Genomic DNA, 24,595 nt, shown 5'->3' on the forward strand with positions numbered 1-24,595 from the left:
TACAGTATTTTCCTGCCTGTGCTAAGATTACAGGCATGTGCCATCATTCCTGGCTTGTGCCAGCCTTTGAAAAATTATTACCATTGTTGTCATTGTTGTTGTTTATATGTGGCCCTGGCTGTCCTGAAACTAGCTGTGTAGACAAGGCTGGTCTCAAACACACAGAGAACTGACTATCTCTGCCTCTGCCTCCTGAATGCTGGGACTCAAGGCTTGCAACCAGAACTGCCCAGGATCTGGCCTTGAGTTTGGGCTTCCTGTACAGAATACAGGCACTCCAGAAGACTTCCCTTCCACTGGAAAAACTTGCCTCAGCCTCCCGCCTGCTTTGGATTGGAGCACCTGCTTACTTCCTTTTCCTTCCCCGTGTAACTTTTTTCCTGATAGTTTGTATCTGTCCCTGTTTTCACTTGTTTTCCTCCCAGGATTATGCCGGTTCCTCTCTGCTGAATGGAGTCAGCGTCCGACTTATCCAGGAACGGCTAGACATCTTCCTTTTAGCTGTATCTTAGAAGCACACCACAGTGTGGAACCCCTTACCAGATGTAAGACCTTGGTAACTGATGAGGACCTGAGGGAGCACGAGGACCTGAGGGAGCACCAGAACCTGAGGGAGCACCCTGGAGGACTTCTCCAGGCATTTCCCCAGAGAAGACCTCAGTGAGTGTGCACACCGAGATGCAGGGAGGGAAGCATTGGCCAGGTGGGCTAGCTGCCAGTCCTTGGCCCTCTCCCCTTCCCTCACAGCCTTAGACTGAGGCTCCTGAACTTGCTACTTATCAGTGGACATTCCTTTTTGTTGTTGTTTTGTTTTTTGTTCTTTTTGTTTTTTGTTTTCCAGACAGGATTTCTCTGTGTAGCCCTGGCTGTCCTGGAACTCACTCTGTGGACCAGACTGGCCTCAAACTCAGAAATCCGCCTGCCTCTGCCTCCCAAGTGCTGAGATTAAAGGCATGCACCACCACCGCCTGGCGGCAGTGGACATTTTTGATGTCTAACCCTTTTACATTTATGCTGATCCTATAACTGAAGGAGAAACCGCTTCAGGAAGACTTCGATAAAGCCGGAAGGATAGTCACCTCTTTATATACAGGCGGGCTCCCCAGGAGGAACCCAGCTCTTTCTAGGACTGGGAGTGAAGAACACAGCCAACGTCCTCACTAGAATCCATTTTCCCACCAAATTCTTAGGTCCCCGCTTACCCTAGCTCTTGCTCCCTGAACCACTCCACATCTTCTGCTGCTATGGTCTCCATTTAGAAGACTGGTGATTTCCAGAGAGTTCCTATGCTCATCCAGTGCCAGCGAGGGCCTATCCCAACAGCCTTCAAAAAGTGGTCAGCCCATCCATAAATAAGGGGCAAAATAACGAAGGCTTTTGTCTCTTGACCCGTGTTCTCGTCCCGATGTTGCGGAAGTGTGTTTATAGAGGGGGAGGAGAAACTCTGCTTTCAACTGGGCCTGTTGAGAAACAGGACCTAAAAATGCTGCGGTGTTCAGCCCTCTCTTTTCCTGGGTGGCTTATTCCAGCTTCAGAACCCTTGAGGAACAAGCAGGCCCAGCCTCCCCCCCCCCCCCCAGCTCTAAGGGATGTTGTTAGGCAACCAGGAAACGTGATTGTCATTAAGAGATGGGCTGGGTATTGAGACTGCATGATCGGCAGATAAGAACTGCTCAGCACATAGCAACATTTAGATGGGAATCTCTTGGAATACAAGATGCCACCGTCCCAGGATCGGACACAGTGAGCTTTAAGCCGGGGTGGCACGCATGTGCTCATGGTGCAGAGGCATGGGTTCAGTGTGGGAGGGACTTCTGGAGACCCTGTGTTGGATATGGGAGGAGCCTCTCTCCACATCTCCATAAATGGTGAGGCATCCTATGGAAGAACAATAGAAGTAGACACAGAGCTACCTTCGCTTGCCTCGGTCCTGGGGATGGAACCAAGCCCCACCATCAACAACCTTCTACCTTGTCAGCCAGCAGGCCACAGCTTTCTGTGCACCGAACTCTGAAAGGAGCAAGAGGATGAACAGATGAGGAAGAGCTTATCGAGGCTGCGCAGAAGAGAGCGCCTGCATTTCCCCCACACCCAGGCTTCTGCCTGGTTGCACACGGATTTGTCTTTCACCCTCCCCCTCTCTCAATACCAGAGTCTCCTTTAAGCTTCTGTCTGTTCCCTGACCTGGAATCTCACTGCAGACAAACAGGATGTCACTCGCTAAGGTTCTCTCCTATTTGCTCCTACCCCAGGCCCATTCTCCTAGTACTCCACCCTGTCCCTTCCCACTTGGGCCCACCCCCTCCCACCCCTGATCACTCAATCTGACCCTCACTCTCACTCTTCTTCCCCCACACTCCCCACCCAGCCTTGCCCCTCCCTGACTCAGCTCAGGTCCATTGTCACAAACAAAAATTTCAGCCCAACCCTCTCCAACCGGTTTGGCTTAGGTGTGCAGCCTTCCGTGGGGACTGAGACCAGCTTAAGTGGATGCTTGGACACATGCAGATAGCATCCACGTGGACCTGGACAGAGGCAGCTCCGTGTGTGTTAGCGACACTTACTTGTAGACACACAAAGGGAACCTGGGATGTAATTTGATGCAGATATCTATGTGCCCGTCTTCTGATTGAGGGGGCCCTTGAGGGCAGGGATCATGTGCCCTACATCTCTGTCACCTCCCTTGAGTCTGACACAGTGATTTTTATTAAATGTCTGTTGGATGAATGTGCACTCGCAGGCATGCACAATGATGCTACACAGACAAATGCATGTGCTAAGAATGCCACCCATCATGGCTTGAATTGTTCCCATTCTTAGGACCCAGAATGTAGGCGGGGGTGGGAGGGGCTGGGGGGAGGGGCTGGGGGGGAAGGTAGGTAGTGAGGCATGAGGGGAATGGGGAGTCACTGTAGAAGAGAGACCTGAGCTCTGAGTATAGACATTAGTCTTGAATGGCTTCCATAACCATTATTCTCAGATAGCCCCTGACCTGAAGTATGGCTTCTCTGGAAATTCACCCCAGAAGAGGATAGAAAAGGTCTGAGTGCAGATAGGGCATGGTCCTCAGGACTGTGGTCCGTGTGAAACATCACGGGACTAAGGGAAGAAAGAGGACTTGAAGATGAATATTTGTTAGATGAGGAAAGAAAGACTTCTACCTCAGAGGCCTTATTGTCTCTGGCCAGTGGCACATGCAGCCCCCATTTTAAGGTTGTTTACTAGGACCTGACCACATCCATGGAGATGTGGATGTATTTGCTCCCTGAATAACCACCTCAGAGAAGTTCTGTTTCCTTTCATTGTTCCCTCGGCCTACAGTTGGGGTGTGTGATGTAGGGTCCCACTACCTACAGGCTCATTGCTTCGGACTGGAAGCATTTTGGGAGGAGGAGTATATTGTGAATGGAAAAGTCAAAGCAGACTGGATACTCAATTTGCAATCTAGCTGCCTTCCCACCCCCTGTGCCTCAGTTTCTCTGGCGATTTCCTGCACCTAGAGGGATGAGTCCGTGGGAAGGAAAGCGCTCCTCTGAGAGCCTGTGATAGGATCCAAGGTGTGATAATTATAATTATAACACAGGATGCTCCCCCTCCCATCCCCCCTGGCCCTACCCCACCCCTGCCACACTGGATCTCAAAGCAGCATCGGGGTGGGGCTGTCCCCTGGCATAGGTGGGGACCTGAGTCCTGCAGAGGGGAAGGGGTTTGCCAAGGTGGAGGTGGACAGAAACTAAGGAGTTCTGGCACCTAGCCTGACCCTTGAATCTGCCTCTGACCTGCAGGGAGCAGGCCTGGGAAAGAGCTCACTGTCATGGCCAGTGTTGAGGAGTGGGACCCAGGGACAGGTCTACTCTAAGGACAGAGTTAAGAGTCCAGATTACAACCCAAGTTACGTATGGTGATTTATGATCATCTGCGATCTCTGCCGACTCCACCCACCACCTTCTCCAAACCGACACTGGCTTATTCAGAAACGAAGGCCTTCGTCAAAAAATGCATCTCGTTCCCACTGGGGGTTGTGAAGTGCCCTGGCACAGTTGACTGGACACAATTATAAAACAATTCCCGCCTTGAAGAACTTCACAGAGGATGGGCGGCCGTCATCCTTCCCCACGGCTTGACACGGTTCCCGAATCTCTGTAGTATAACAGGCCTCAATCAATGGCCCTTGCATTCAAGCTTACAGTTTAGTTAAGGAGATAAGATGAACACAAATGATGGGTACATACGCTGTAATGAAGGGACTGGCAAGGCTGAGGGAGAAGAGAAGAGAGAGTGTAATCTGGGGACGGGGGGGGGGGGGCAGGAAGGCTTCCTGGGAGATGAGGCACTTGGGACCAGTTTTTTGAGGGATGAGAGAGATTTGGGAGTAAGGGGGCTGAGGATGTGGCTCGGTGATAGGAGGCTTGTATTCACAAAGTCCCGGCTCAAAGCCTCCACCTCAAAAACAATCAAACAAAAGCCTTAACAGGAAGAGGGGGGAAGCAGTTTATTGATATTTCATTCTTCCTTTCTGTTTCCAGATATGAAACCTATCTAACATAGATTTTCTTTCTCTGGTTATCTCTCCATATTCATGTGTATTTTAAAAATTATTTTGGGGGGCTAGAGAGATGACTCAGCAGTTAAGAGCACCGACTGCTCTTCTGAAGGTCATAAGTTCAAATCCCAGAACCCACATGGTGGCTCACAACCATCTGTAAAGAGATCTGACACCCTTTTCTGGTGTCTGAAGACAGCTACAGTGTACTTACATATAATAAATAAATAAATCTAAAAAGAAAAAAAAGAAAAAAATTATTTGAGGTCCTGGAGAGATGGCTCAGTAAGGTTAAGAGCACTGACTGCTTTTCCAGAGGTCCTGAGTTCAAATCCCAGCAACCACATGGTGGCTCACAACCATCTGTAACTAGATCTGACACCTTCTTCTGGCGTGACTGAAGAAAGCTACAGTGTATTACATATAATAAATGAATAAATTTTTTAAAAATTTATTTTGTTCACAATGGGTAGTGGTGACATACGCCTTTGATCCTAGCACTTGGGAGGCAGAGGCAGGCAGATCTCTGAGTTCTGAGTTTGAGACCAGCCTGGTCTACAGAGCACGCTCTGGGAGAGCGAAGGAAATCCTGTCCAAAAAAAAAAAAAATTATTATTGTTCTTGTTGTTTGAGGTAGAGCCTCATATAGCTCAGGATAGCCCAAAACTCCATGTAGCCAAAGCTATCTGAGAGATCTTGATCGTTATTTCTTCCCCTCCTAAATGCTGGAACTACAGGTCTGCACCAGCATGCCTGGCTTTTACCTGTCTTTGAAATTCCAGTGTGCCACAGATCTTGCCTCTCTCTTACAGGAGGTAAAGAGTCTCCCCTTTTTTCTGGCTCCCCAGCTGTCGATTGGTCATTACTTTTATTCGGCCAAAGTGGAAATAAGTGATCAGATGCGTCTGAGTGTTACTGGAGCACAGGAATGAAGTGACACTTATACTATCCCTGCAAAGTCCACATGTTGTCCCCATGACCTTGGAGGGGCATGCCATGAAAAAGGAGAAAAAGCCCTCTTCCTTTTAAAACTCCGGGCCAGGTGTCAGGTTGTGGAGAGAAGGTTCTAAGAAGAAACCAAGAGCCCACAGAGCTAACCCCTTCATCAGTCCTTCCACCCCTCCCATGCCAGAGGAATGCAGTGGCGGTCCTTCTCAGGGGTCTCTGAAGGGGCTTCCTGCTTCCAGAAAACTGTCTTCTGCAAAGTCCACTCTCCGATTTTGGCCTTCTTAAAGGATGAGGGACCAGCAGACCAGGGATATCCTCAGTTCTCCCCTGCTTCTGAGGCACTAAAGCAGAGCCCTTCAGGAGTTTGAGGAACTTGTCAAGGACCCCAAGAAACAGCTGACCCGACTGGCTTATGAGACTGTTGGTTTCCTTTTCTGGGGCCTTGCCCCTGTTCATCTTGGCGCCTTTCATTTTAAGGCATTCAGCCTTCCTTCTTGCACTCCCCGCCCACCTCCCCAACTAGAGCCTTCCCCTCACAGTCGGATACTCTCACAGGTAAAGCCCCCACGGAGGATGAAATCCCACTGCCTGCACCCAGATCCTTTCCTTCTTCCCTCCCTCCCTGGCGCCCATTAGCTAGCCCAGGCCGTGGGGGCGGTGGCTGCCTGCGGAGTCTCCTCTCTGTGCCAGGCCCGGCCCCCGGAGACGCACCTGTTCTGACCTGCTTAGCAGGTTCCCAAGTTTCTGCCTTCGTTGTTGGCCACGGCGTGGGAAGCAGCTCTGGGGGAGCTCAGGGCTCCCGATCACGGCTTCTTGGGGGTAGCCACGGCTGGGTGGGTAGAACTGGGGCCTGGGTCCCCTAGTGGAGACCCAAGTGGGATAGGCAGGTACGGCCGTGCCTGGGGACTCCCTGACTTCCTGACTTCTGGGTCAGAACCTTACTCAGCTCCAGAACCGGCTCCCAGGGAGAACTCCGTGGAACTCCAGAATCACTGGGCAGGTCTGCCTTTCAGCCAATGCCCCTGTCCCTGGGAGCCGAGATGTGGGGTCCTGACGCCTGGCTACCGCTCTTGTTCCTGGCATCGATTACAGGTAGGACTTGCCTGAACCATCCGGACTCTTGCTTCTGAGCCCTACCTGGCAGAGACAGACACACAGACACCCAGACACACTCACACACAGACACGTAGACACACACATACACATACTTATACACACAAACTCACACATAAACACACCACATACACAAACATTCCCTTTCCTCGGACTCTGGGTGAAGGAGACCATCTCTTTGTACCACTTCACTGGACAGCAGCGCCCCAGAAAGAGCCAGTATAGCTCTTCCTTCTCAAGTCCCCTCTGCGCCCCAAAGCCAGGCCACTTAATGTCTGCAGTCCCTAACTATCTCTGCCAAAGCCTTGCTTGCCAAGGCTTCTGTGGAGATATACATACATGCATACTTACACACACACACATACACGCACACACACGCGTATACATATACACAATGTATATGTATGTATATCAGGAGCAGGTGGGCTGAAAGGTTGTAAGGTGGAAGTCAAGGGCCCTGCTCACCCCAGGGCTTCCTGGAGGCTGTGTGGCCTGCCCACTACTCACCCAGGGCAGGCAACCTGCCGTCTAGGGAGTGGGTGGACATTTCTGTGTCCTTCTCGAATGACAGTGGTTTGAGCACCAGGATTGGGGTGCTCCCTGAAGGACGACAGGAAAGCTGAGGGTCCTCGTACTCTTTCCCCGGCACACACACTAATAGGTGGAGAACGATGTGGGTTTCTTACATGACTCGGGGAGGTTAGAAGGTAAAAGGCCTTCTAAAGGAGCATCTCCACTTTTACTCCTTTATTGTCTCGCCGTTTCCTCTGGTGGATGCCTTGAATCATTCTGTCTGCCTGCCTCATAGACAGAATATATATAAATTGTATAATAAGTGTATAAAATGTGTTATATTCAAAGAGGGAGGGTATGTACAGAGGGGGAGTATAGCGGCTGGTGCCATTGGCTGTTTCTGGGGACTGGGTAGCGAGAACTCTCTCTCCTCAGAAAGACAGGGCTCTGCCTACAGAGGACGGCAGGATCCCCAGCCCAAGATGCTGCAGCACCAGGGGAAGCCAGTCGTCCAGCAGCGCTTGGCGATCCCCTCCCAACCCCCCACTCTCAGCTGAAGCCCAAGAAAGCCTGGCCTGGCTCTGTTCTCTCTTCTCACAGAAGGTTCACTCTCTAATCTCAGGACTCCAAGCTCCACCTGTGCCACCTGCCCTTCCCCCCAACCCCGCTCTTAATTCCCATCTTCCAGAGAGCCCTTTTCACTTGTTTCAGGTCCAGGGGAGGGTGGGGCCTCCCCCTGGGCCAGGGAGCCCAGCAGTCACTTCGCTGTAGAGTCTACCCACACTTGAAGAAAGGAGCCCTGTGTCTCCAGGACTTGGGTGGGATCAAAGAGATCAGCGCTCCAACTCCTTTGTTTTACAGATGGGAAAACCAAGAGAAGCAGATAGGTCGGTGAGATCTGCAAGATTACTCAGTGTAAACGTAGTCGTAGTCAGGAGCATACTGGAGCCAGCCAGGATACTGGCTGGATGCTGGCAATGGAGCAATAAGGGTCCTATCCCTGCCTTCCCTTTCCACGCTCCAAAACTGTCCTTTCTAATAGAAGCTCAGCGAAGAGGGAAGGACCTCCTGGCTAGAAAACTACCCTAGACTTCACCCAGACCTGAGAGAAGCTATTCGGGAGAGAAAGGCTGGCTCCAGCCAGTAACTAGGAAGCTAGTAACTAATCAGACATCACCATGCATCTGCTGAAATAACTTGACAGAGAAGAAGGCCACTTGGTAACTTGGAGAGCCCCATCATCTCCATCCCCTAGGTGTGGGCATGTCTTTAATGACCCTACGAACCTGGACTAATTTTATGTCTCTGAACATCTCTCAGATTTGGAAATCAGGAGCCTTGAGTTCTGATCCCATTTCTTCCATTAATTCGTTAGGTATTTCTAAACAGCTAAGAGACTCTTCTTCAAGAGAACAAGAAGGATCGGATGGTCTCTGCAGACCTTTTAACTCTGAAATGCTAGACTTCTGTGCTTGTCCAGCTCCTGGCTTGAAGTGGAGTGTTTGTGGTGTTTGAAGAACTGACCAGTCTCCCCATGGCTGAGAGGACCCTTCCCAAGGGCTCCGGCCTTCCTGGGTTTATTGCAAAGTGACGCTTGCCCCCCAACTCCAGGGCCATTAGAGCTCTGAGCCCTAGGGCCCTGCCCCACCCCTGTCAGGGAGAGGAGCCCAGGGTTGGGAGGCGCCTCCAACACCACAGCTCTTTGTCTCTCCTTAATGGGATGAGTTTCCGGGTGAGGTCCCATCCCTCCTCCCTCCTCCCTCCTCCATCTCTTGCCCTAGGGCTGAGGGGCCTGAATCTGCAACCTGCTTCCCAACAGGATCCTAGTCCCTAACGCTAGGTCCTGTCAGACCTGGGAGTGAGTTGTTCTATGAATTCTGAATTCTGTCTTCTGAGGGTTAGGATCAGAACTAACCTGTGGAGATTAATTTCCTAGAAAGGGAGGAGCCCCATCCCTGCTTTTCTACTCCTGATGACAGAGGTGGGCAGGCCCTTTCCTGTAGGACCTACCCAAGTCCAGAGAAGCCAGAAAGGGAGGTTTGCTTCCCCGCCCAGGTGTGGAGACCTAGGAGAATCCCAGGGAAGCCTTTGGCCCCAGTGACCCTGGTTCCATTCTAGTATTTTGTAGTAATGGAGCCGTGGTGAAAGACCCCAGCTACAGAGGTGTCAGTGAGGAGTTTAAGGTGCACACCTCCATCTTCTAGAGCCCGGGCTCAGGATGCAATACAGGGTGGGGGGGGTCCTCAGGGAAAGTGAATGGATGCTAATCACGGGGGGGGGGGCGGGGGGGGCAAGGGGGGAAGAAAGCCCTGTAAGAAGAGAGTGCCTGCACCATCCAGCCTCCAACACTTACACTGATGATAAAGATTAGGCAGAGAAGAGATGGGAATGAAAAGTGGGAAACTGAGTCAGGCGTGCAGAGGGTAGAGAAACTCTTGGGGTTTAGATCTGGGAACAGAATCTAAAGCAATTAATTTCTGGGTGAGGAGTCAGGCCCCTGTTTTCTGGAGGATACTGGGGGTACCATATTCTCCTTTCCCACTGGAACAGGAACAAGCATCGAGCCTGCCGCGTCAGGAGCCGTTCCCATGGCTTCCTGCCCCTCCCCCATGACTCTAAGACTTGGTGTGAGGCAGAGCTGGCCAAGGTGGAGGAGGGGGTGGTCTGAATTCGGAGGCTAGATCTCAGGAGTTTGAGAGAAGTTGAATTCTGGGTCTCCCACCCACAGTGGTGACTCAGCAGGGCTCAGACTCTGGCTCCGGGGGGTTTAGGGGACTTATCTGCGCTAGGGCTGCGTCTAAGGCAGAGCTGGCTGCCTCACTCATAGTTCTTCTTTCTTTTCCCTCCGTTACTTATGTGCTCCCCCCCACACACACACACATTTATCTGTGGGTGGGCACTTTGCCTGGCTTGGGAAGCTCTTGCTAAGCTTGGGGGCTTAGGAAAAGTAGGGGGTAAGGGAGGGAGGTGGGTAAAGGGGAAGGGAAAGTTTTCGGGTTTTCAAAGTTCCTCAATTCCAAGGCCAAGGTTATAGGCAGGGGAAGGGCCAAAGTGGCTTCTCTTTGTTTATGGTCTCTTAGGTGATTGGGGGTCTAGATGCTTCTTTCTCATGTCTTTTTTTTTAACCTCATACTAACACACCTATGCCAATCTTCTCTGGTGAACCTGGTGAAGGGAGGCAAGAGTTAACAAAAAAGAATGAGACCCTAGACAACTTGGACCCCTCCCCCTAGCCTCAGGCAGACAACCCCCTCACTCCTCCCTGCTTCCCACCAAACCTGCACCAGACAGCTCTTACCCCAGGCCTAGAGCCAAAGCTGGTTTTTCTGGTGGTGGCAAGCAGCAAATCCCTGACAGAGATTCCCAGAGAAGAAACTCTGCTTGGGGGGCCAGAAGTACTGCGGTGGGGGGGTGCTTGGGGTGTGGCCATAGGGGGTAAAAAGGGTGGGAGTCCCTTTGTAGAAACCCAAAGAGCAAGAGAGAGGGAGTCTTTGTTTTGTTGTCAGGGAGGCTCGGTGGCAATTTCCCATCACCTGGAGGGACAGTGACCTCATCTTTGGTTACCTCCACCTTGGGCCTGAGATGAATCTGCCCTGCAGTCTTGGGATGAGATGGGAAGCGATGCCAGGGGCAAGAAGAGAATGGGCAGAAGCCCAGAGCCACACACTGACCAAATGTGGCTGAGCCACACACGCGGAAGCCAAGATAAAAGACATCAAAATATTTACTATGTGCACAGGGTAGTGCAGGACAGGAATGTGTACCATGTGTTCAGAGGGTGAGCTGTACGAGTAATAGTGCGCGCACATATGTCACATGCCAACACAGAGCTCTTTCCTCTGGGTATAGAAAAGGTAGGATTTATAGTTCCCGGAAGAGAGATGTGAACACATACATATATGTATGAAACATCCCCAAGTTCTTGCAAAACTAAAAAACAAAAAAGAAAACAAAAAAAGGCCTCATGTGCATGTGAACTAGAAAAACTGGCTTAGCTCTCATCCAAAGATACTACAAACATTCAAACACAAAAGACTGTTATTCCTTTTGACACACAGATGAACCTCAAAGACCCCTGTGTGTGTATGTACACACACACACACACACACACACACACACACATATATATGTATGTATATATATCCTTTTATGAACCAGCTGATGCTGATGGGTAAAAGTCCCTCAAAAGAAAAGATCTTCTTCCCAAAGATGTTGTATGGCTGAATATCTGCAAGGGCCAGCCTCAGTTTCCCCTTTTGAGCTCAGAGGCCAAGCCTTACACAGAAAGGAAAGCCAGAGCCAAGAAACAGGGTAGGGTGTAGCCAGCTAGCCTAAGCCAGGAATGGAGGACCTGTCTGGGAGCGGGCGGGGTACACAAAGGGCAGGGCCCCAAAGAGGCCTGAGGGGGCCTGGCCAGGGGTGGGGGAGGCTGAGGGCAGGGATCCCGTCTGGCCAGTTGGGCCTGTTCTCTCCCTTGCGCAAGGTAGTGGTGGCTGTGGCTAGGCCTGCTGCTGTGTGGCAGCTTCTGAGTCACTAAGGCCCCTGACCAGCGTCCTGGTGCTCCTTGAGAGGACGGGTAGGGAGAGTCAGGAGGAGGAGGAGTACCCAAGAAGCCAGAGGCCACCAGCCTCAGCAAGCAACATGCAACAGAAGGGTCTGTGGGCTTGGCCTGGCCTGGCCTGGCTACTACATGCCCATAAGGTGACCTCACCAGGCAGGCGGTGTGTCTCCTTCAGTCTGGTGACATCATCATGCTGACGCCAGGCAGGCAAGCACTGGGTGGGGGAGAGGAGGAGGCAATTCTAGCTTGCTCTGGCTTGGAAGCCTGGGCTTCTGGTCCATTTAGCCCAGGACAAGGATACTTGGGCTCAAGTTGTCTTAGATTGTGTCTTTTGATTTGGAAGATGAACTAAAGGCCCTCAAGCATGCCTTAGCCTGAGATGCTTCAATTATTACCCAGTGGCTTTAGGACAGTGGGGGTCTTTTAGGAGCAATTTCAAAGGACCTTTCCTGTTGCACTGGGTTTCTTGGTCTTCAAAAACTGGGGCTTGTACTTTTAGGATGAGGATCTTGGGTTCACAGCTTAGGGACATTGAGGCTGAAGACTCAGGCATGTGATGGGAGGGTACCCAATTCTTGCTCTGCCCTAAAGAGGTGTGAGGGGCAGGATATGGGTGCTTTGTGGTAAGAGTGGGGGCCAGAGCCTGGGTAAGCATAGAAATAAACAGGCTGGAGAGATGGCTCAGCAGTTAAGAGCATTTGTTCTTGCAGAAGACCTACGTACAGTTTCCCCCATTCACATGTCAGTGTATCTGTAACTCTAGTTTCAGGACAGCTGATGCTCCCTTCTGACCTACAGGGGGACCAGGCACATGGTATACATGCATGCAGGCAAAACATCTGTACGCATAAAATAAATAATAAATAATAAATAAAAATTTTGGGTTTTTTTTTTTTTTTGGATTTTTGTTTTCTCTGAGACAGGGTTTCTCTGTGTAGCCCTGGCTGTCCTGGAACTCACTCAGTAGACCAGGCTAGCCTGGAACTCAGAAATCGCTTGCCTCTGCCTCCCAGAGTGCTGGGATTACAGGCCTGCGCCACCACAGCCCGGCTGATAAATAAAATTTTAAGGATGGAAATATTGGCTCTGTTATAGACACAGTCTTTGGAGGGATTTGAGTCTTCTAGTGGCACAGGGCTCAGAGTCCCTGTGCCCATTGCATCCACGTCATCGTGACTTAAATCCACAGGAGTGTTTTGCAGTAGAGTGAGCTGTACGGCCCCTATCCCACCCCACCCCCAGCCCTTACTTGACAACCTTCCTCCCTTTAATACCAGGAGGAGGTGCCTGGGAGGGGTGCAAGTGGTTAGCTGGACTCCCTCCCGGGCTGGGCTGGGTGGGACCAATGTCAGCTTAGGCAGGTCAGGGCCCAGGTATCTGGCCCTGCAGGTCTGTCCTGTCCAGTCTGGGGCCCTCCCAAATCCCAGCAGCATCCTCCTCCCCTCCATGGTCCTATCGGAGCCACAAGACACATTCACTTGTCTCACAGAAACCCTCTGCCCTCCTCCATGCTAAGTTCTTGATGTGTGTCTGTCCCCTGTTCCTCTGTTCTCTAGTCCAGAGATGCTCCCATTGGCAGTGAACCCAGGTAGCCCCTTGCCTCCATCCCAAAGTTGCCATGACAACACTGTCCCTGCATAGTCCAACTAAGCGACTGTGCCTTCCTCCAGATGCTACTTTCTTTCTGCTTCTTATCTCTCTCCTGTGTTTGCTCATTCATTTGTATATCCCTTTTGTTTTTGAGGAGGTGGGGATTGAGGCCTTGTCTCCCTGTGGCCAGGGTGGCCTTGAAACAGACCTTCTTGTGTGAGTCTCCCCAAGTATTAGGATTACAGGTATGGACTACCATGTCTGACTCCATCCATCCATCCATCCATCCATCCATCCATCCATGTATTCAGTCAATAAACATTCATCAAGGTCCACTTATGTGACAGGAGGGAGGCCACATACCACTGACTGAGGATGAACTTAAAAACAAAACAAAACATGTTTTTAACATGTGATAGATGACCCTGTTTTGGTTCATATGGAGTGCAGTGTCTTGTGGGAAAGGAGAACAAGAAACGAGAGAGAGAAAGAGAGAGAGCCTAATGTATAGGTTAAGGAGCCGGGCCTGGGGTTGAGGCAGGGCGCTGGGGAAGCTGCTGAGGTGGGGGGAGGGAGGGAGAGGTGATGCCTAAGCGGAGTCTTCAGGCATGAGTAGGAGTTCTCCAGACAGTGATGACTATGAGCGACCAGACACAGGGAGGAGAGCATTCCAGGCAGGGGTACATTGTGAGTAAAGGTGACAGGGCAGGGCGTGTGGGATTAGAGGCAGATGAACAGTTGGAAGTATAAAGGGACGGTGCTCTTGCCGGTCTCAGAGCATGGGCCCAGCCCCTGGCCCTGGGTTTTGTTTGTTTTTTTCATAACCATAGGCATCCCAGGCCCAACCTCCTTTATCAGACACTCATCTTCCAACCTTCCCTGTTCCTCGCCTCTCTTCCTAGTCGGTGACCAAATGTCCCCCTTCATCCGCGCAGGACCGCCTGGCCAGGGGATGCAGCTACAGTTTCACTGTGTGTGCCGTGGCCGCCTTCCATGACCTGTTTTCTAGCCAGACTGCACTTTAGTCAGCTGCTTCATGGCACTTGCTGGCCAGGGAGGCTCTGGTGACTCTCCATTTCCTCTTGACCAAATCTGAATTCCTTTTCCTGGCAAGGGCGGTCTTGGATTGTTTGGGCCCACCCCACCCCAGCTATATTTTCCACAGCTGCTCAACATACACACACACACACACACACACACACACACACTGCCTTAGGTTGGGTCCTCTTCTCTTTGCTTCCTGATTCAGCAGCCAACCTCTCCACCTCCTCTGTTTGCTTACCTTGATGCTGTCCCCGCGGTGCCTTTCTAGGTCCCCTGGGCCTTCTGATCCCACCCAGAGCATGAATGAAGCCCTCCCTCACCACGCCCACATCCCTTAAAACAACCCAGGACAAACCACCAAACACTAAGTCAGATGCCACCATTGCAAGTCATGTGTGGTGGGTGGTACACCCTATAATCCAAGGTCTCTGGAGGCTGAGGCAGGAGAATAGCACATTTGAAGCCAGTCCAGGGGGTTGCGTAGTTAGGCTTGGTCTTAAAAAGAAAGAAGAGGAGGGGGAAAGAAATAATCAATGGTTGATTTCATGTATATTCATATCTATAAATAGATAGATTGTCTGTCTGTCTGTCTGTCCGTCATTTGTATTTTTCCTCCTAAAGAGACCTTGGATTCCATGAGGGCAGGAAATGGATCTTTATTTGCCAATAAGGTTATATAACAAACACATCTCATTTCAAAATCTTCAAATGCTCCATCAGTCACCAACACACCAGTCCTTCCTTCCTGATCCTGGTCCTCTGATTCTGGCTCAACATAATGACACAATTGCTGTCCCTGCCCTGAACTCATCTCTCCAGGCCCCCGACCTAGGGGCTCTTTCTGTCTTTAGTGACTTGCTGGTTCCTGTCCCCAGACTTCAGTTCAGGCCATTCCTCCCACACAGAATACCTCCTTCTCTCTGGGAATCCAGGTCTCTCATCTTCAAGCCGTGTGAAAAATGTTCCCAAGGATGGACCTTACCCTCCCAGCATGCCTCATTCCAGGCACCAATGTTCTGAACCTTTTCCGTGACTCCTTGTCATGCTTTCTAGAAGCATTCACTTTTAGCCTCTTGGTAGATTGAGCCTCCTGTGAAATTTGTCCTTGGTTCCCTGGTTCTATGCATGGAGATTCCATTTCCGTCAAGTCTGTGAGCTCCTTCAGGGCAGGCGCTAGGTCCCTGGTCCTGTTAAAGTTTCTCACTTTGCTCAAACAGCATCCTAGGCTGCAAAAGAGTGAGTCTTCCGTAAATCATCTGTATAACCTTAGGCAAGCAACTTCCCCTCTCTGGATCTCAGTTTCCTCCTCTTTTAAATGGCGATATTAACGCCTACCTCTTGGGAATGCTGTGTGGATCTAATGAGGTAATGGACTGAATGCGCTTGGTAAGCACAAACCGCTTCAGGAATTTCGGCTGCCTTTGCTCTCATTATCCTTCTCTATGGGTTCCGTTGGTTCTATTGTCCCCCCCCCCCCCCACACACACACACCAGCCTGACAGCTTCTGTCTGCCCCCCTGCAGGCCGATACTCCGCGGGTGTGCTGGAGACCTCGGACCTAGTGACAGTGGTGCTGGGCCAGGACGCCAAGCTGCCCTGCTTCTACCGAGGGGATCCGGATGAGCAGGTGGGGCAGGTGGCATGGGCTCGAGTGGGCCCGAACGAGGGGACCCGGGAGCTGGCCCTACTGCACTCCAAATACGGGCTTCATGTGAACCCTGCTTATGAGAACCGCGTGGAGCAACCACCGCCCCCACGAGACCCTCTAGACGGCTCGGTCCTCCTGCGCAATGCTGTGCAAGCAGACGAGGGCGAGTACGAATGCAGAGTCAGCACCTTCCCAGCCGGCAGCTTTCAGGCACGGATGCGGCTTCGTGTTCTGGGTGAGTGGGGCCGGCTGGGCATGATCCGTATCGCTGTGTGGGCGGAAGAGGGAGACAGAACGGGACTGCAGAGATGGTTGAGACAGAGGCAGTACAGGCAGTCATAAAAGATAAGGTCCTAAAGGGGTGAGGGAGGACTACCTAGCTCCTCCCACCCAATCCAGAAATTCTCTCCAAAAGCTGCCAAAGCTGGGGAATAATCCCTGTATTAGGAAGTTCTGATGGCCCGCGGTTCCCTCTGTGTACTCTTGTTCATCTGGAGCAGCATGGCACGGGCTTATTTTGTCTTCTGCCAGCTTTTCAAAGAGCTGAGGACCTCTGCCACTCTGCACTTATATCTCCTCTTTTCCAAGCGGCACTTACTGGTTCCTGCTACAGTTCTACAAAAGACACCAACTCAAAAGTCCTCACTGTCCTAGGCTCTGGTTTTAAATGTGTGTAGGTAATTTTTTTTTTTCTTTTCTTTTTCAAGACAGGGTTTCTCGGTGTATGTAGCCCTGGCTGTTCTGGAATCCCTCTGTAAGCCAGGCTGGCCTCAAACATAGGTCATTTTAAAAAACCTATGAAATTGAGAGTCCCAGAGGTGGACTTGAGGTCTAGCTATGATGTAATATGTAAGTTGGGGAGGGGTAATACAGTCCTCGATTGGGCCTTCAGTGAGTGTGCTCGAAGACCACAGTCACTTTTCAAACTACTGCCTTGCACCATGGGCACGGGTGCTGGTCAACTTGGACGTGTGATCAAGTCGCCTCTTCAATTCTGTGCTTGGGCTACTTTGAAGCTAGAAATAAAAAGCCTTCAGGGTTTTGCTTTGAGTAGAAGTTAGCAACATAAGTTTTGGAGAGAAAAATAAAACAAAACAAAGCTTGATTTAAAAGAAGAGAAGAAGGAGGAGGAAGAGAAAAAGAGGAAGAGGAAGAAGAAGAGGAGGAAGAAGAAGAGGAGGAAGAAGAAGAGGGAGAGGAGGAGAGGAGGAGGAAGAGGAAAAGAAGAAGAAGGAGGAGGAGGAGAAGGAGAAGAAGAAGGAGAAGAAGAAGAAGAAGAAGAAGAAGGAGAAGAAGAAGGAGAAGAAGAAGGAGAAGAAGAAGGAGAAGAAGAAGCAGCTGAGCATAGTAGTACATATCTATACTTATACTGTCCCAGAAGCTGAGTCAGGAGGACTGAGAATTTGAGGCACACACATACTCCAAAACAAAATCTGTGACTCTGGGCTTTGCCACGTAAGAAGTGATAACCTGCAACAAACCACTGAGCCTCCCTGAGCTTCGGTTTCCTCACCTGAAGAACAGGCATAATAATACCCACCTCACTAGTTTGTTAGCAAAATTAAATGAGATAATGCATGCAAAGTTTTAACATAATAGTTGGCACATAGTTAGTAGTGGTTATTATTGTTATTATCACATAGATAGTTATCTAATTAGTTTTAAAATTAGTTTTTATTTTTAAAAAAAATGACCTATGTTTGAGGCCAGCCTGGTTTACAGAGGGATTTCAAAATAGCTAGGGCTGCATACACAGAGAAACCCTGTCTTGAAAAAGAAAAGAAAAAAAAATTACCTACACACACTGTATTTGGGTGTTTTGTTTTGTTTTGTTTTGTTTTGGATTTGGTTTTTTCGAGACAGGGTTTCTCTGTGTAGCCCTGGCTGTCCTGGAGCTCACTCTGTAGACCATGCTGGCCTCGACCTCAGAAATCTGCCTGCCTCTGCCTCCCAGAGTGCTGGGATTATAGGCGTGCGCCACCACCGCCCGGCTCACACACTGTAAAAACAAAACAACAACAACAAAAAAAACAAAACCGAAAAACTAATAGTGAAGAAAGATGTAAAGTCACTTGAGATGATACCACTGATGTGGCGCATTTATTGCTGAGATGAGAAAATGGGGACTAGGAACTGGAGCAATGTCTCAGAGGTTAAGAGCACTGACTGCTCTTCCAAAGGTCCTGAGTTCAATTCCCAGCAACCACATGGTGGCTCACAACCATCTGTAATGGGATCTGATGCCCTCTTCTGGTGTCTCTGAAGAGTGATACTGTACTCATATACATAAAAATAAATACATACAGAAAATAAATAAATAAATAAATCTTTTTTAAAAAGGAGAGAAAGGCAGGGGACTGAAGTTTGCAGCTGGGTAAGACTGCCGGGATGGGATCTGACTGCCACTGTACAGATCTTTCACGCTCCCCTTCTCCATCTCTCCACAGTGCCTCCCCTGCCTTCACTGAATCCTGGTCCACCACTAGAAGAGGGCCAGGGCCTGACGTTGGCAGCCTCTTGCACTGCTGAGGGCAGCCCAGCTCCCAGCGTGACATGGGACACAGAGGTCAAAGGCACACAGTCCAGCCGCTCTTTCACACACTCCCGTTCAGCCGCTGTTACTTCAGAGTTTCATCTGGTGCCCAGCAGAAGCATGAATGGGCAGCCCCTGACCTGTGTGGTGTCTCACCCTGGCCTGCTCCAGGACCAAAGAATCACCCACACCCTCCAAGTGGCCTGTGAGTACTGAGATGTATGGGTAAGATATCCCTATGTTCTGAAAATGATGCTAAAACACTCTGGCCCTGGATCATGGAGGGGGAGATCAGCCTGAGTCCAGAGCCTAAATCTAATCCAGAGGTAGAAGACCTGGGTGGGAGTCAAGATAGATGTCCTGGGAAAATCTCTGTGGTCTTTGTGAAGTTTTTTTTGTTTTGTTTTGTTTTGTTTTGTTTTTGAAAGAGGGATTCTTCATATAACCCTGGCCTTCTTAAAACTCACTCTGTAGACCAGGCTGGCCTAAAACTCAGAGATCCACCTGCCTCTGCCTCCTGAGTGCTGAGATTGAAGGTGTGCACTACCACCACCCAGCATCTCTGTGAGCTTTATAGGAGAGACTGCCATGTTTTTATAGTGTGGATGGGAGAATAAAATATAAATATGGAATTGAAAGTGTTTGCAAAACATACAGTTTAGGGTTTAGAGGCAGACTTGGGACAAGCTCCCATTCTGTTATTTACCAGCAGTCATTTAATCTGGTTAGACTTCATTTCCTTCACCAGCAAATAAGTGTCATTATACCAACTGTATGGGACTCTGATGAGAATTAGCATCCATGAACGCAAAGCAGCTCTCAGATCTTAAATCCTACAAGGTTTCAGTAAATGATAGTGCGTTCCCAGCAATAGACTTCACACCCAAACTGCACTATCATTTGGCACAAAGTAGGAAGTCTGCAAATGCTTGCTGAGAGGACGAACAGACTGGTGGGTTATTAGGCAGCCGCTGAACACCTGCTTTGGGAGCAGCTCTGTGCTAGATGCCAAAGGAGGTCCAGAGAAGTGCCATTCCATCACTCCGCACCGGTCAACCAAAATAGACTCTGAGCTTGGGGTGGGATCAGTGTGGCCAGGAGGTGTGGATGAGGACAGAGGGAGGCTCTTCCAGCAGGGGAAGAGGGATTTAAGGGAATCATGGATTAAGGAATCTTCCTGTTCTTCCTCTTCCCATCTCCCATTCCAGTCCTTGCCGAGGCCTCTGTGAGGGGCCTCGAGGACCAAAACTTGTGGCATGTTGGCCGAGAAGGAGCCACACTCAAATGCCTGAGTGAAGGACAACCCCCTCCTAAATACAACTGGACACGGTAAGGGCCTGTGCCTGGAGAGGGGCCTAGCATTCCGGCCTTTCCAGAGCCAGGATGAGTAAGACCACATATTCCAAACCCTAGATAAGTCAGGGCAACTATTCAGACCAATATAAAAATATGCATAATCAACAAATGTTACTGGCTGGTTCCAAGACATGTGTTATGACCCATAGGGAATATGAAGGTATGTTCTTGGCTTTTTGCCCTAACTTTATTTCTTTTCTTAAAGATTTATTTATTTACTTATTTTATGTATATGAGTACACTGTAGCTGTACAGATGGCTGAGAACCATCATGTGGTTGCTGGGAATTGAACTCAGGACCTCTGCTCGCCCCAGCCCTTGCCCTCACTTTAAATGATGAAATATAACTATATTAAATATTAATCTTTTATGTATTTGTGAGGGCTAAAAGTGCCTGCGGCATAAAGAAAGCTGACTATCACTGCTGTTACACCCACAGTCCTTATAACTATAACTTTGCCAGCACCTCAGAAACGCCGACCCACTTTCTTCAAGAGTCCTTGTCTTTTCTTCAGAAAGGGATAGGATAACCATGTGTATGAGCCTATAATAGGCATGTTCTTACATGTGGACACATGGATGATACCTATGACCTTGTGCCTGGGGCTAGGTTTGTTTACTTCACCATGCAATGTCAGAGGTGTTGGAGCACACAGTCACAGGCTCCCAGTAGCTCTCAGTCCAGCCAGGAGTGGAGTGACCTGTTGTGTGGACTTTACAGCATGTATACCTGTCACCTGGTGCTGGGTGACGGGGGAGCCTGTGGGAGCATGTGAGATGGCATGCGTGCGGATCTTCCCCAAGTGTGTGTGGGGGTGCCCAGGTCAGGCTGGGCGGCAGGGAGAAAGGGCCTCTGCCTAGACCTGTCTAGGGTAGGGAGGGGCACCGTGGGAACAGCCTGAGGCTCCGGGTGACGTCATGGGGGAGGGGATGAAGAGCTGCCTGAGCACGTTGGGTGGTGGCAGCCTTAGCCTGCCCCAGCCAGCACCCATCAGCTTCCCTGTCCTTCAGGCTGGATGGACCTCTGCCCAGTGGGGTGCGAGTGAAAGGGGACACTCTGGGCTTTCCCCCACTGACTGCTGAGCACAGTGGCGTCTACGTCTGTCACGTCAGCAATGACCTTTCCTCGAGGGATTCTCAGGTCACCGTGGAAGTTCTTGGTAAGCGAAATGGTTGGAGAACAAAGACAAGGATTCTGGGTCCAGAGCTGGGCGTGGGCAACGGGAAGCAAGGCAGAGAAAGAAATGGGAAAGGTCGCCTTTGGGGATGATGGATGTTACATTTTGGAAAGGGTTAAGCTGAGTGGGTAACTGTGGGTGTGTCCTGTGAAGATGATGATAAGTGGGCAGCAGTGGGGTCTGGGTGCATCAGGGAAGGATTTGGGCATGCATCTCAGACACTGACCTCTCTCCAGCAGACCCCGAGGATCCAGGAAAGCAGGTGGACCTGGTGTCTGCCTCAGTGGTCGTAGTGGGCGTGATCGCGGCTCTCCTGTTCTGCCTCCTGGTGGTGGTGGTGGTTCTCATGTCCCGATATCATCGACGCAAAGCCCAGCAGATGACCCAGAAATAGTGAGTCCCAGCTGCTCTGAGTGGGTGGCACTGAGCTGGGGACAAAGAGGGATGAAGCAGGAGGGGAGCCAGAGCAGAGCAGGAAGGAGACCGTGTGGCCTAGTGACCGACCGCTGGTCAGCTTGAACATCAGAGGCGGGCAGTGAGAAAGGCCTGGGGTCTGGAGCACTTGTGCGGGAGAGAAGCACAGATTCACACTCCCCGGGTATCACCTGCTACGCACACTTTAGCACTGCTGTCCTCTGCAGCGACAGACGCTCACCTTCGAGGAGGGCAGGGCGGCGTAGTTTGGCGATCATACCCTTCAGAGGTCTCCCACAGGCTCAGCCAGGCTAGACTCAACTTTAGGAGGCTGTCACTGCTGTCCGGTCCTGACAAGGTGTTGTCTTTCCCAGTGAGGAGGAGCTGACATTGACCAGGGAGAACTCCATCCGGAGGCTGCATTCTCACCACTCGGACCCTAGGAGCCAGGTGTGTGCTAAGGTTGGGTGCATGTCGGCGGGGGGGTGGGGGGGATGGGGGGTGATGGGGTGGGGGATGGGCACACAGGTTTGCTTGAGTCTGGGCTCCTCTGTAGATACACCAGGTCTGACTGCTTACTCATAGCTGGAGCTAAGCTGAAGCTGGGATATTAGCTGGGGGTGGGGGTGGAGGTAGGTCGATGCTCTGGGGCAGCTAGCACTCCCGCTTGCAAGGCCCTCTTAGGACTGGGTTGGGGGCTGCTCTAGGAATCCACCTCCCTTGCTGGTGCCAGGATGGGTTTGGGGATTGAGGGATGAAGGATGCTAGCGTCAGACACGGAGCTATGGGCGGGGAGGGGGGAAGAAGGGCGATCAGGGAGGAGATTGCTAGAGAATGAGAGAGGTGACCAGGCTGAGGGGAGAAGACTGAGCTCTTTTCTAACCCCTCCCCATGTCTGGGCCCCTGCAGCCGGAAGAGAGTGTAGGGCTGAGAGCGGAGGGCCACCCTGATAGTCTCAAGGACAACAGTAGCTGCTCTGTGATGGTGAGGCCCCCCCGGCCCCACCGGTGTCCCAATACTCTCCTCGGACCCCTCTCCTGGCCCCAGATGTGGTGTGACAGCAGCCCCCACCCCATCGCATCCCTGGCTCACATGCGAACCCCGGCCCCCCCCATCTCTTCTATTCCTTTGCTCTCTGTGTCCCCATCCCTATACATAACACTTGTTCTTGCCCTCCCCGGCCCCCAAGTTTCCAAGCCCCCATGCCTCTGGAACAACCATTACCCTTGCTTTACCTGACCTCTGACCCCATCACAACCCAACCCTACCTTGCCGCCTGTTTGGTCTTGATTCCTGACTTATCTCCTGCCCTTGGTCTCCAGAGTGAAGAACCAGAAGGCCGCAGCTATTCCACATTGACCACAGTGAGAGAGATTGAAACCCAGACCGAACTGCTATCTCCGGGCTCTGGGCGGACAGAGGAGGAGGAGGATCAGGATGAAGGCATCAAACAGGCCATGAACCATTTTGTTCAGGAAAATGGGACCCTGAGGGCCAAACCTACAGGCAATGGTATCTACATCAACGGGCGAGGGCACCTGGTCTGACCCAGGCCTGCCTCCCTCCCGAGGCCTGGCTTCTTCTGCTTTCCTGGGGGAACTTCAGCTCTTCTTAGGGGGAACCCCCCCTTAAATGCCTGCATTTCCTTAGGAAGATACTTCCCACCCTACTGACTGCTCCACTTTTACCTCCAATCCTTCTGTTCATCAGGAGAGCTCCGTTGGTTGAGTGCCTCCCACCATTGCGAGTAGGTCATTCTGTGTGTGTGTGTGTGTGTGTGTGTGTGTGTGTGTGTGTGTGTGTGAGCATTCACGGATTGGATGTGCATGAAGGGGTGACCACGGTCCATGCTGTGTGTCATGCTGTCATGTTAAGAGTCCAAGTGAATGATATGTGTGCCACAGGATTTGTGGCTGTGCGCTGAGCATTGCCAGGGTGTGGTTAGTGAGTAGCATGCCTTATGTGTGACCTCTGCCTGCAGAGGCAGGGATTTTTCCTCAGACCCCAGAGCAGTATTAGCGATGCAGAGGTTAGAAGTGAGAGGCGGAGACTGTGGCCAGATCCAGGTGTGCGGGCACAGCTGGAGCTAGAATCTGACCTCCAAAGTGGGGGGGGGCTGTGTTCCCACCCCTTGGGAGAAAGTGTGAAGCAGACATCCAGGGGTCTGCCAGAGGCCCAGAACTGTTACAGAAGCCCTCTGCCCTCTGGTGGCCTGTGGGCCTGCTGCATGTTCGTACCTTCTGTAAATTAAACTCCAAGGGAGCTTCCTGAGTTCTGCTCAGACTCCCTTACTAAGAGAAAAAGAAATTAAAAAACAAAAACAAAAACAAATAAGCAAACAAAAAACTTTATTGATTTATGTGCGTGTGTTTTACTGGGCTTGTTTAAGCAAGACCAGCCCACATGAGCATTGACCCAACTGTTTAGCAGACACCACAGCAGGGAGTAATTAATGCCTGTGGTTCTGGATAGTTCTCTTCCTAGGATGCCTTCACCCAAAGAGGTTCTGGGGAGGGAGCTGACAGCTGGAGGAGTCTGGAACCTGGGGTGTGAGGTACAAACATTGGCTAGGAGGCGAGGGATGGGGTGCTTGGTTCCTAGCTGTGTCTGCAGTAGTTTGTGCCTTCGCGGAGTTGGGACTTGTCAAGGGCTCCTGGTTCAGTTGTGTGAGGGCAGAGGGTAGTGGGAAGGTGGAGGCTCAGGTGAGGAGAAAGGGGTGTTGTGGGTGAGGGTGAGAACAGGTCCTTCCCCAGGGGTTTCTGAGTCATTAATCTGAGCTCTCTGGCACTTTGTACCTGTGGGGCCTGGGGTTAGATGTTTGTTTTTCTTTAGCCTGCCCAAACTTATGCAGCCAGAATGCTGAGATTTATATCCAACCCTTGTGTGGCCTGAAATCTGCTGGTAAAGGAGAAGCTCTCATTTCATTCCCAAGCAACCCAGGACTTACGGACCCCAAGGATCTGGGGTCTTAGTATGTATATTTCGTGTAAATAGATGTATATTTGTACATAAAACGATATTCTGTTTTTAAATAAACAGATAAAACCTTTTTTGTCTGATTCCTGTCTTGCCCCTTGAACTGGGTAAGTCACTGAGTCTCTCTATCATTCCCTCCTTTGCTCCCAGGCAGGGAAAGGACCCAGATACAGCTAAG

The 24,595-nt window shown here is 50.9% G+C and overlaps 1 protein-coding gene across 6 annotated transcripts; it reads left to right on the forward strand.

The window, feature by feature from the left end:
- The first annotated feature begins 5,927 nt into the window (after positions 1-5,927).
- On the forward strand, positions 5,928-24,490 carry Nectin4 (nectin cell adhesion molecule 4). 6 transcript variants are annotated; one of them, XM_052200693.1, is made up of 10 exons: positions 5,928-6,046; positions 6,426-6,583; positions 15,836-16,195; positions 18,408-18,698; positions 19,702-19,822; positions 20,861-21,009; positions 21,264-21,420; positions 21,816-21,891; positions 22,351-22,425; positions 22,764-24,490. In XM_052200693.1, the coding sequence occupies exons 2-10, from the start codon at positions 6,508-6,510 to the stop codon at positions 22,986-22,988; spliced, it is 1,530 nt and encodes a 509-aa protein (XP_052056653.1). In that variant the 5' UTR covers positions 5,928-6,046; positions 6,426-6,507; the 3' UTR covers positions 22,989-24,490. The 6 variants fall into 6 exon arrangements, with proteins under 6 accessions (XP_052056653.1, XP_052056656.1, XP_052056654.1 ...); XM_052200696.1 differs by having other exon boundaries at positions 21,267-21,420; XM_052200694.1 differs by having other exon boundaries at positions 6,457-6,583.
- Positions 24,491-24,595: the final 105 nt, after the last annotated feature.

The sequence above is a fragment of the Apodemus sylvaticus genome, chromosome 12 (assembly GCF_947179515.1).
Source record: "Apodemus sylvaticus chromosome 12, mApoSyl1.1, whole genome shotgun sequence".
NCBI lineage: Eukaryota > Metazoa > Chordata > Mammalia > Rodentia > Muridae > Apodemus > Apodemus sylvaticus.

Coding starts and splice junctions, on each gene's coding strand:
- Nectin4 (XM_052200693.1), top strand. CDS start 6,508: ATGCCCCTGTCCCTGGGAGCCGAGATGTGGGGTCCTGACGCCTGGCTA. Junction 18,699..19,701: donor CCACACCCTCCAAGTGGCCT/GTGAGTACTGAG, acceptor CTCCCATTCCAG/TCCTTGCCGAGGCCTCTGTG. Junction 22,426..22,763: donor ACAGTAGCTGCTCTGTGATG/GTGAGGCCCCCC, acceptor CTTGGTCTCCAG/AGTGAAGAACCAGAAGGCCG.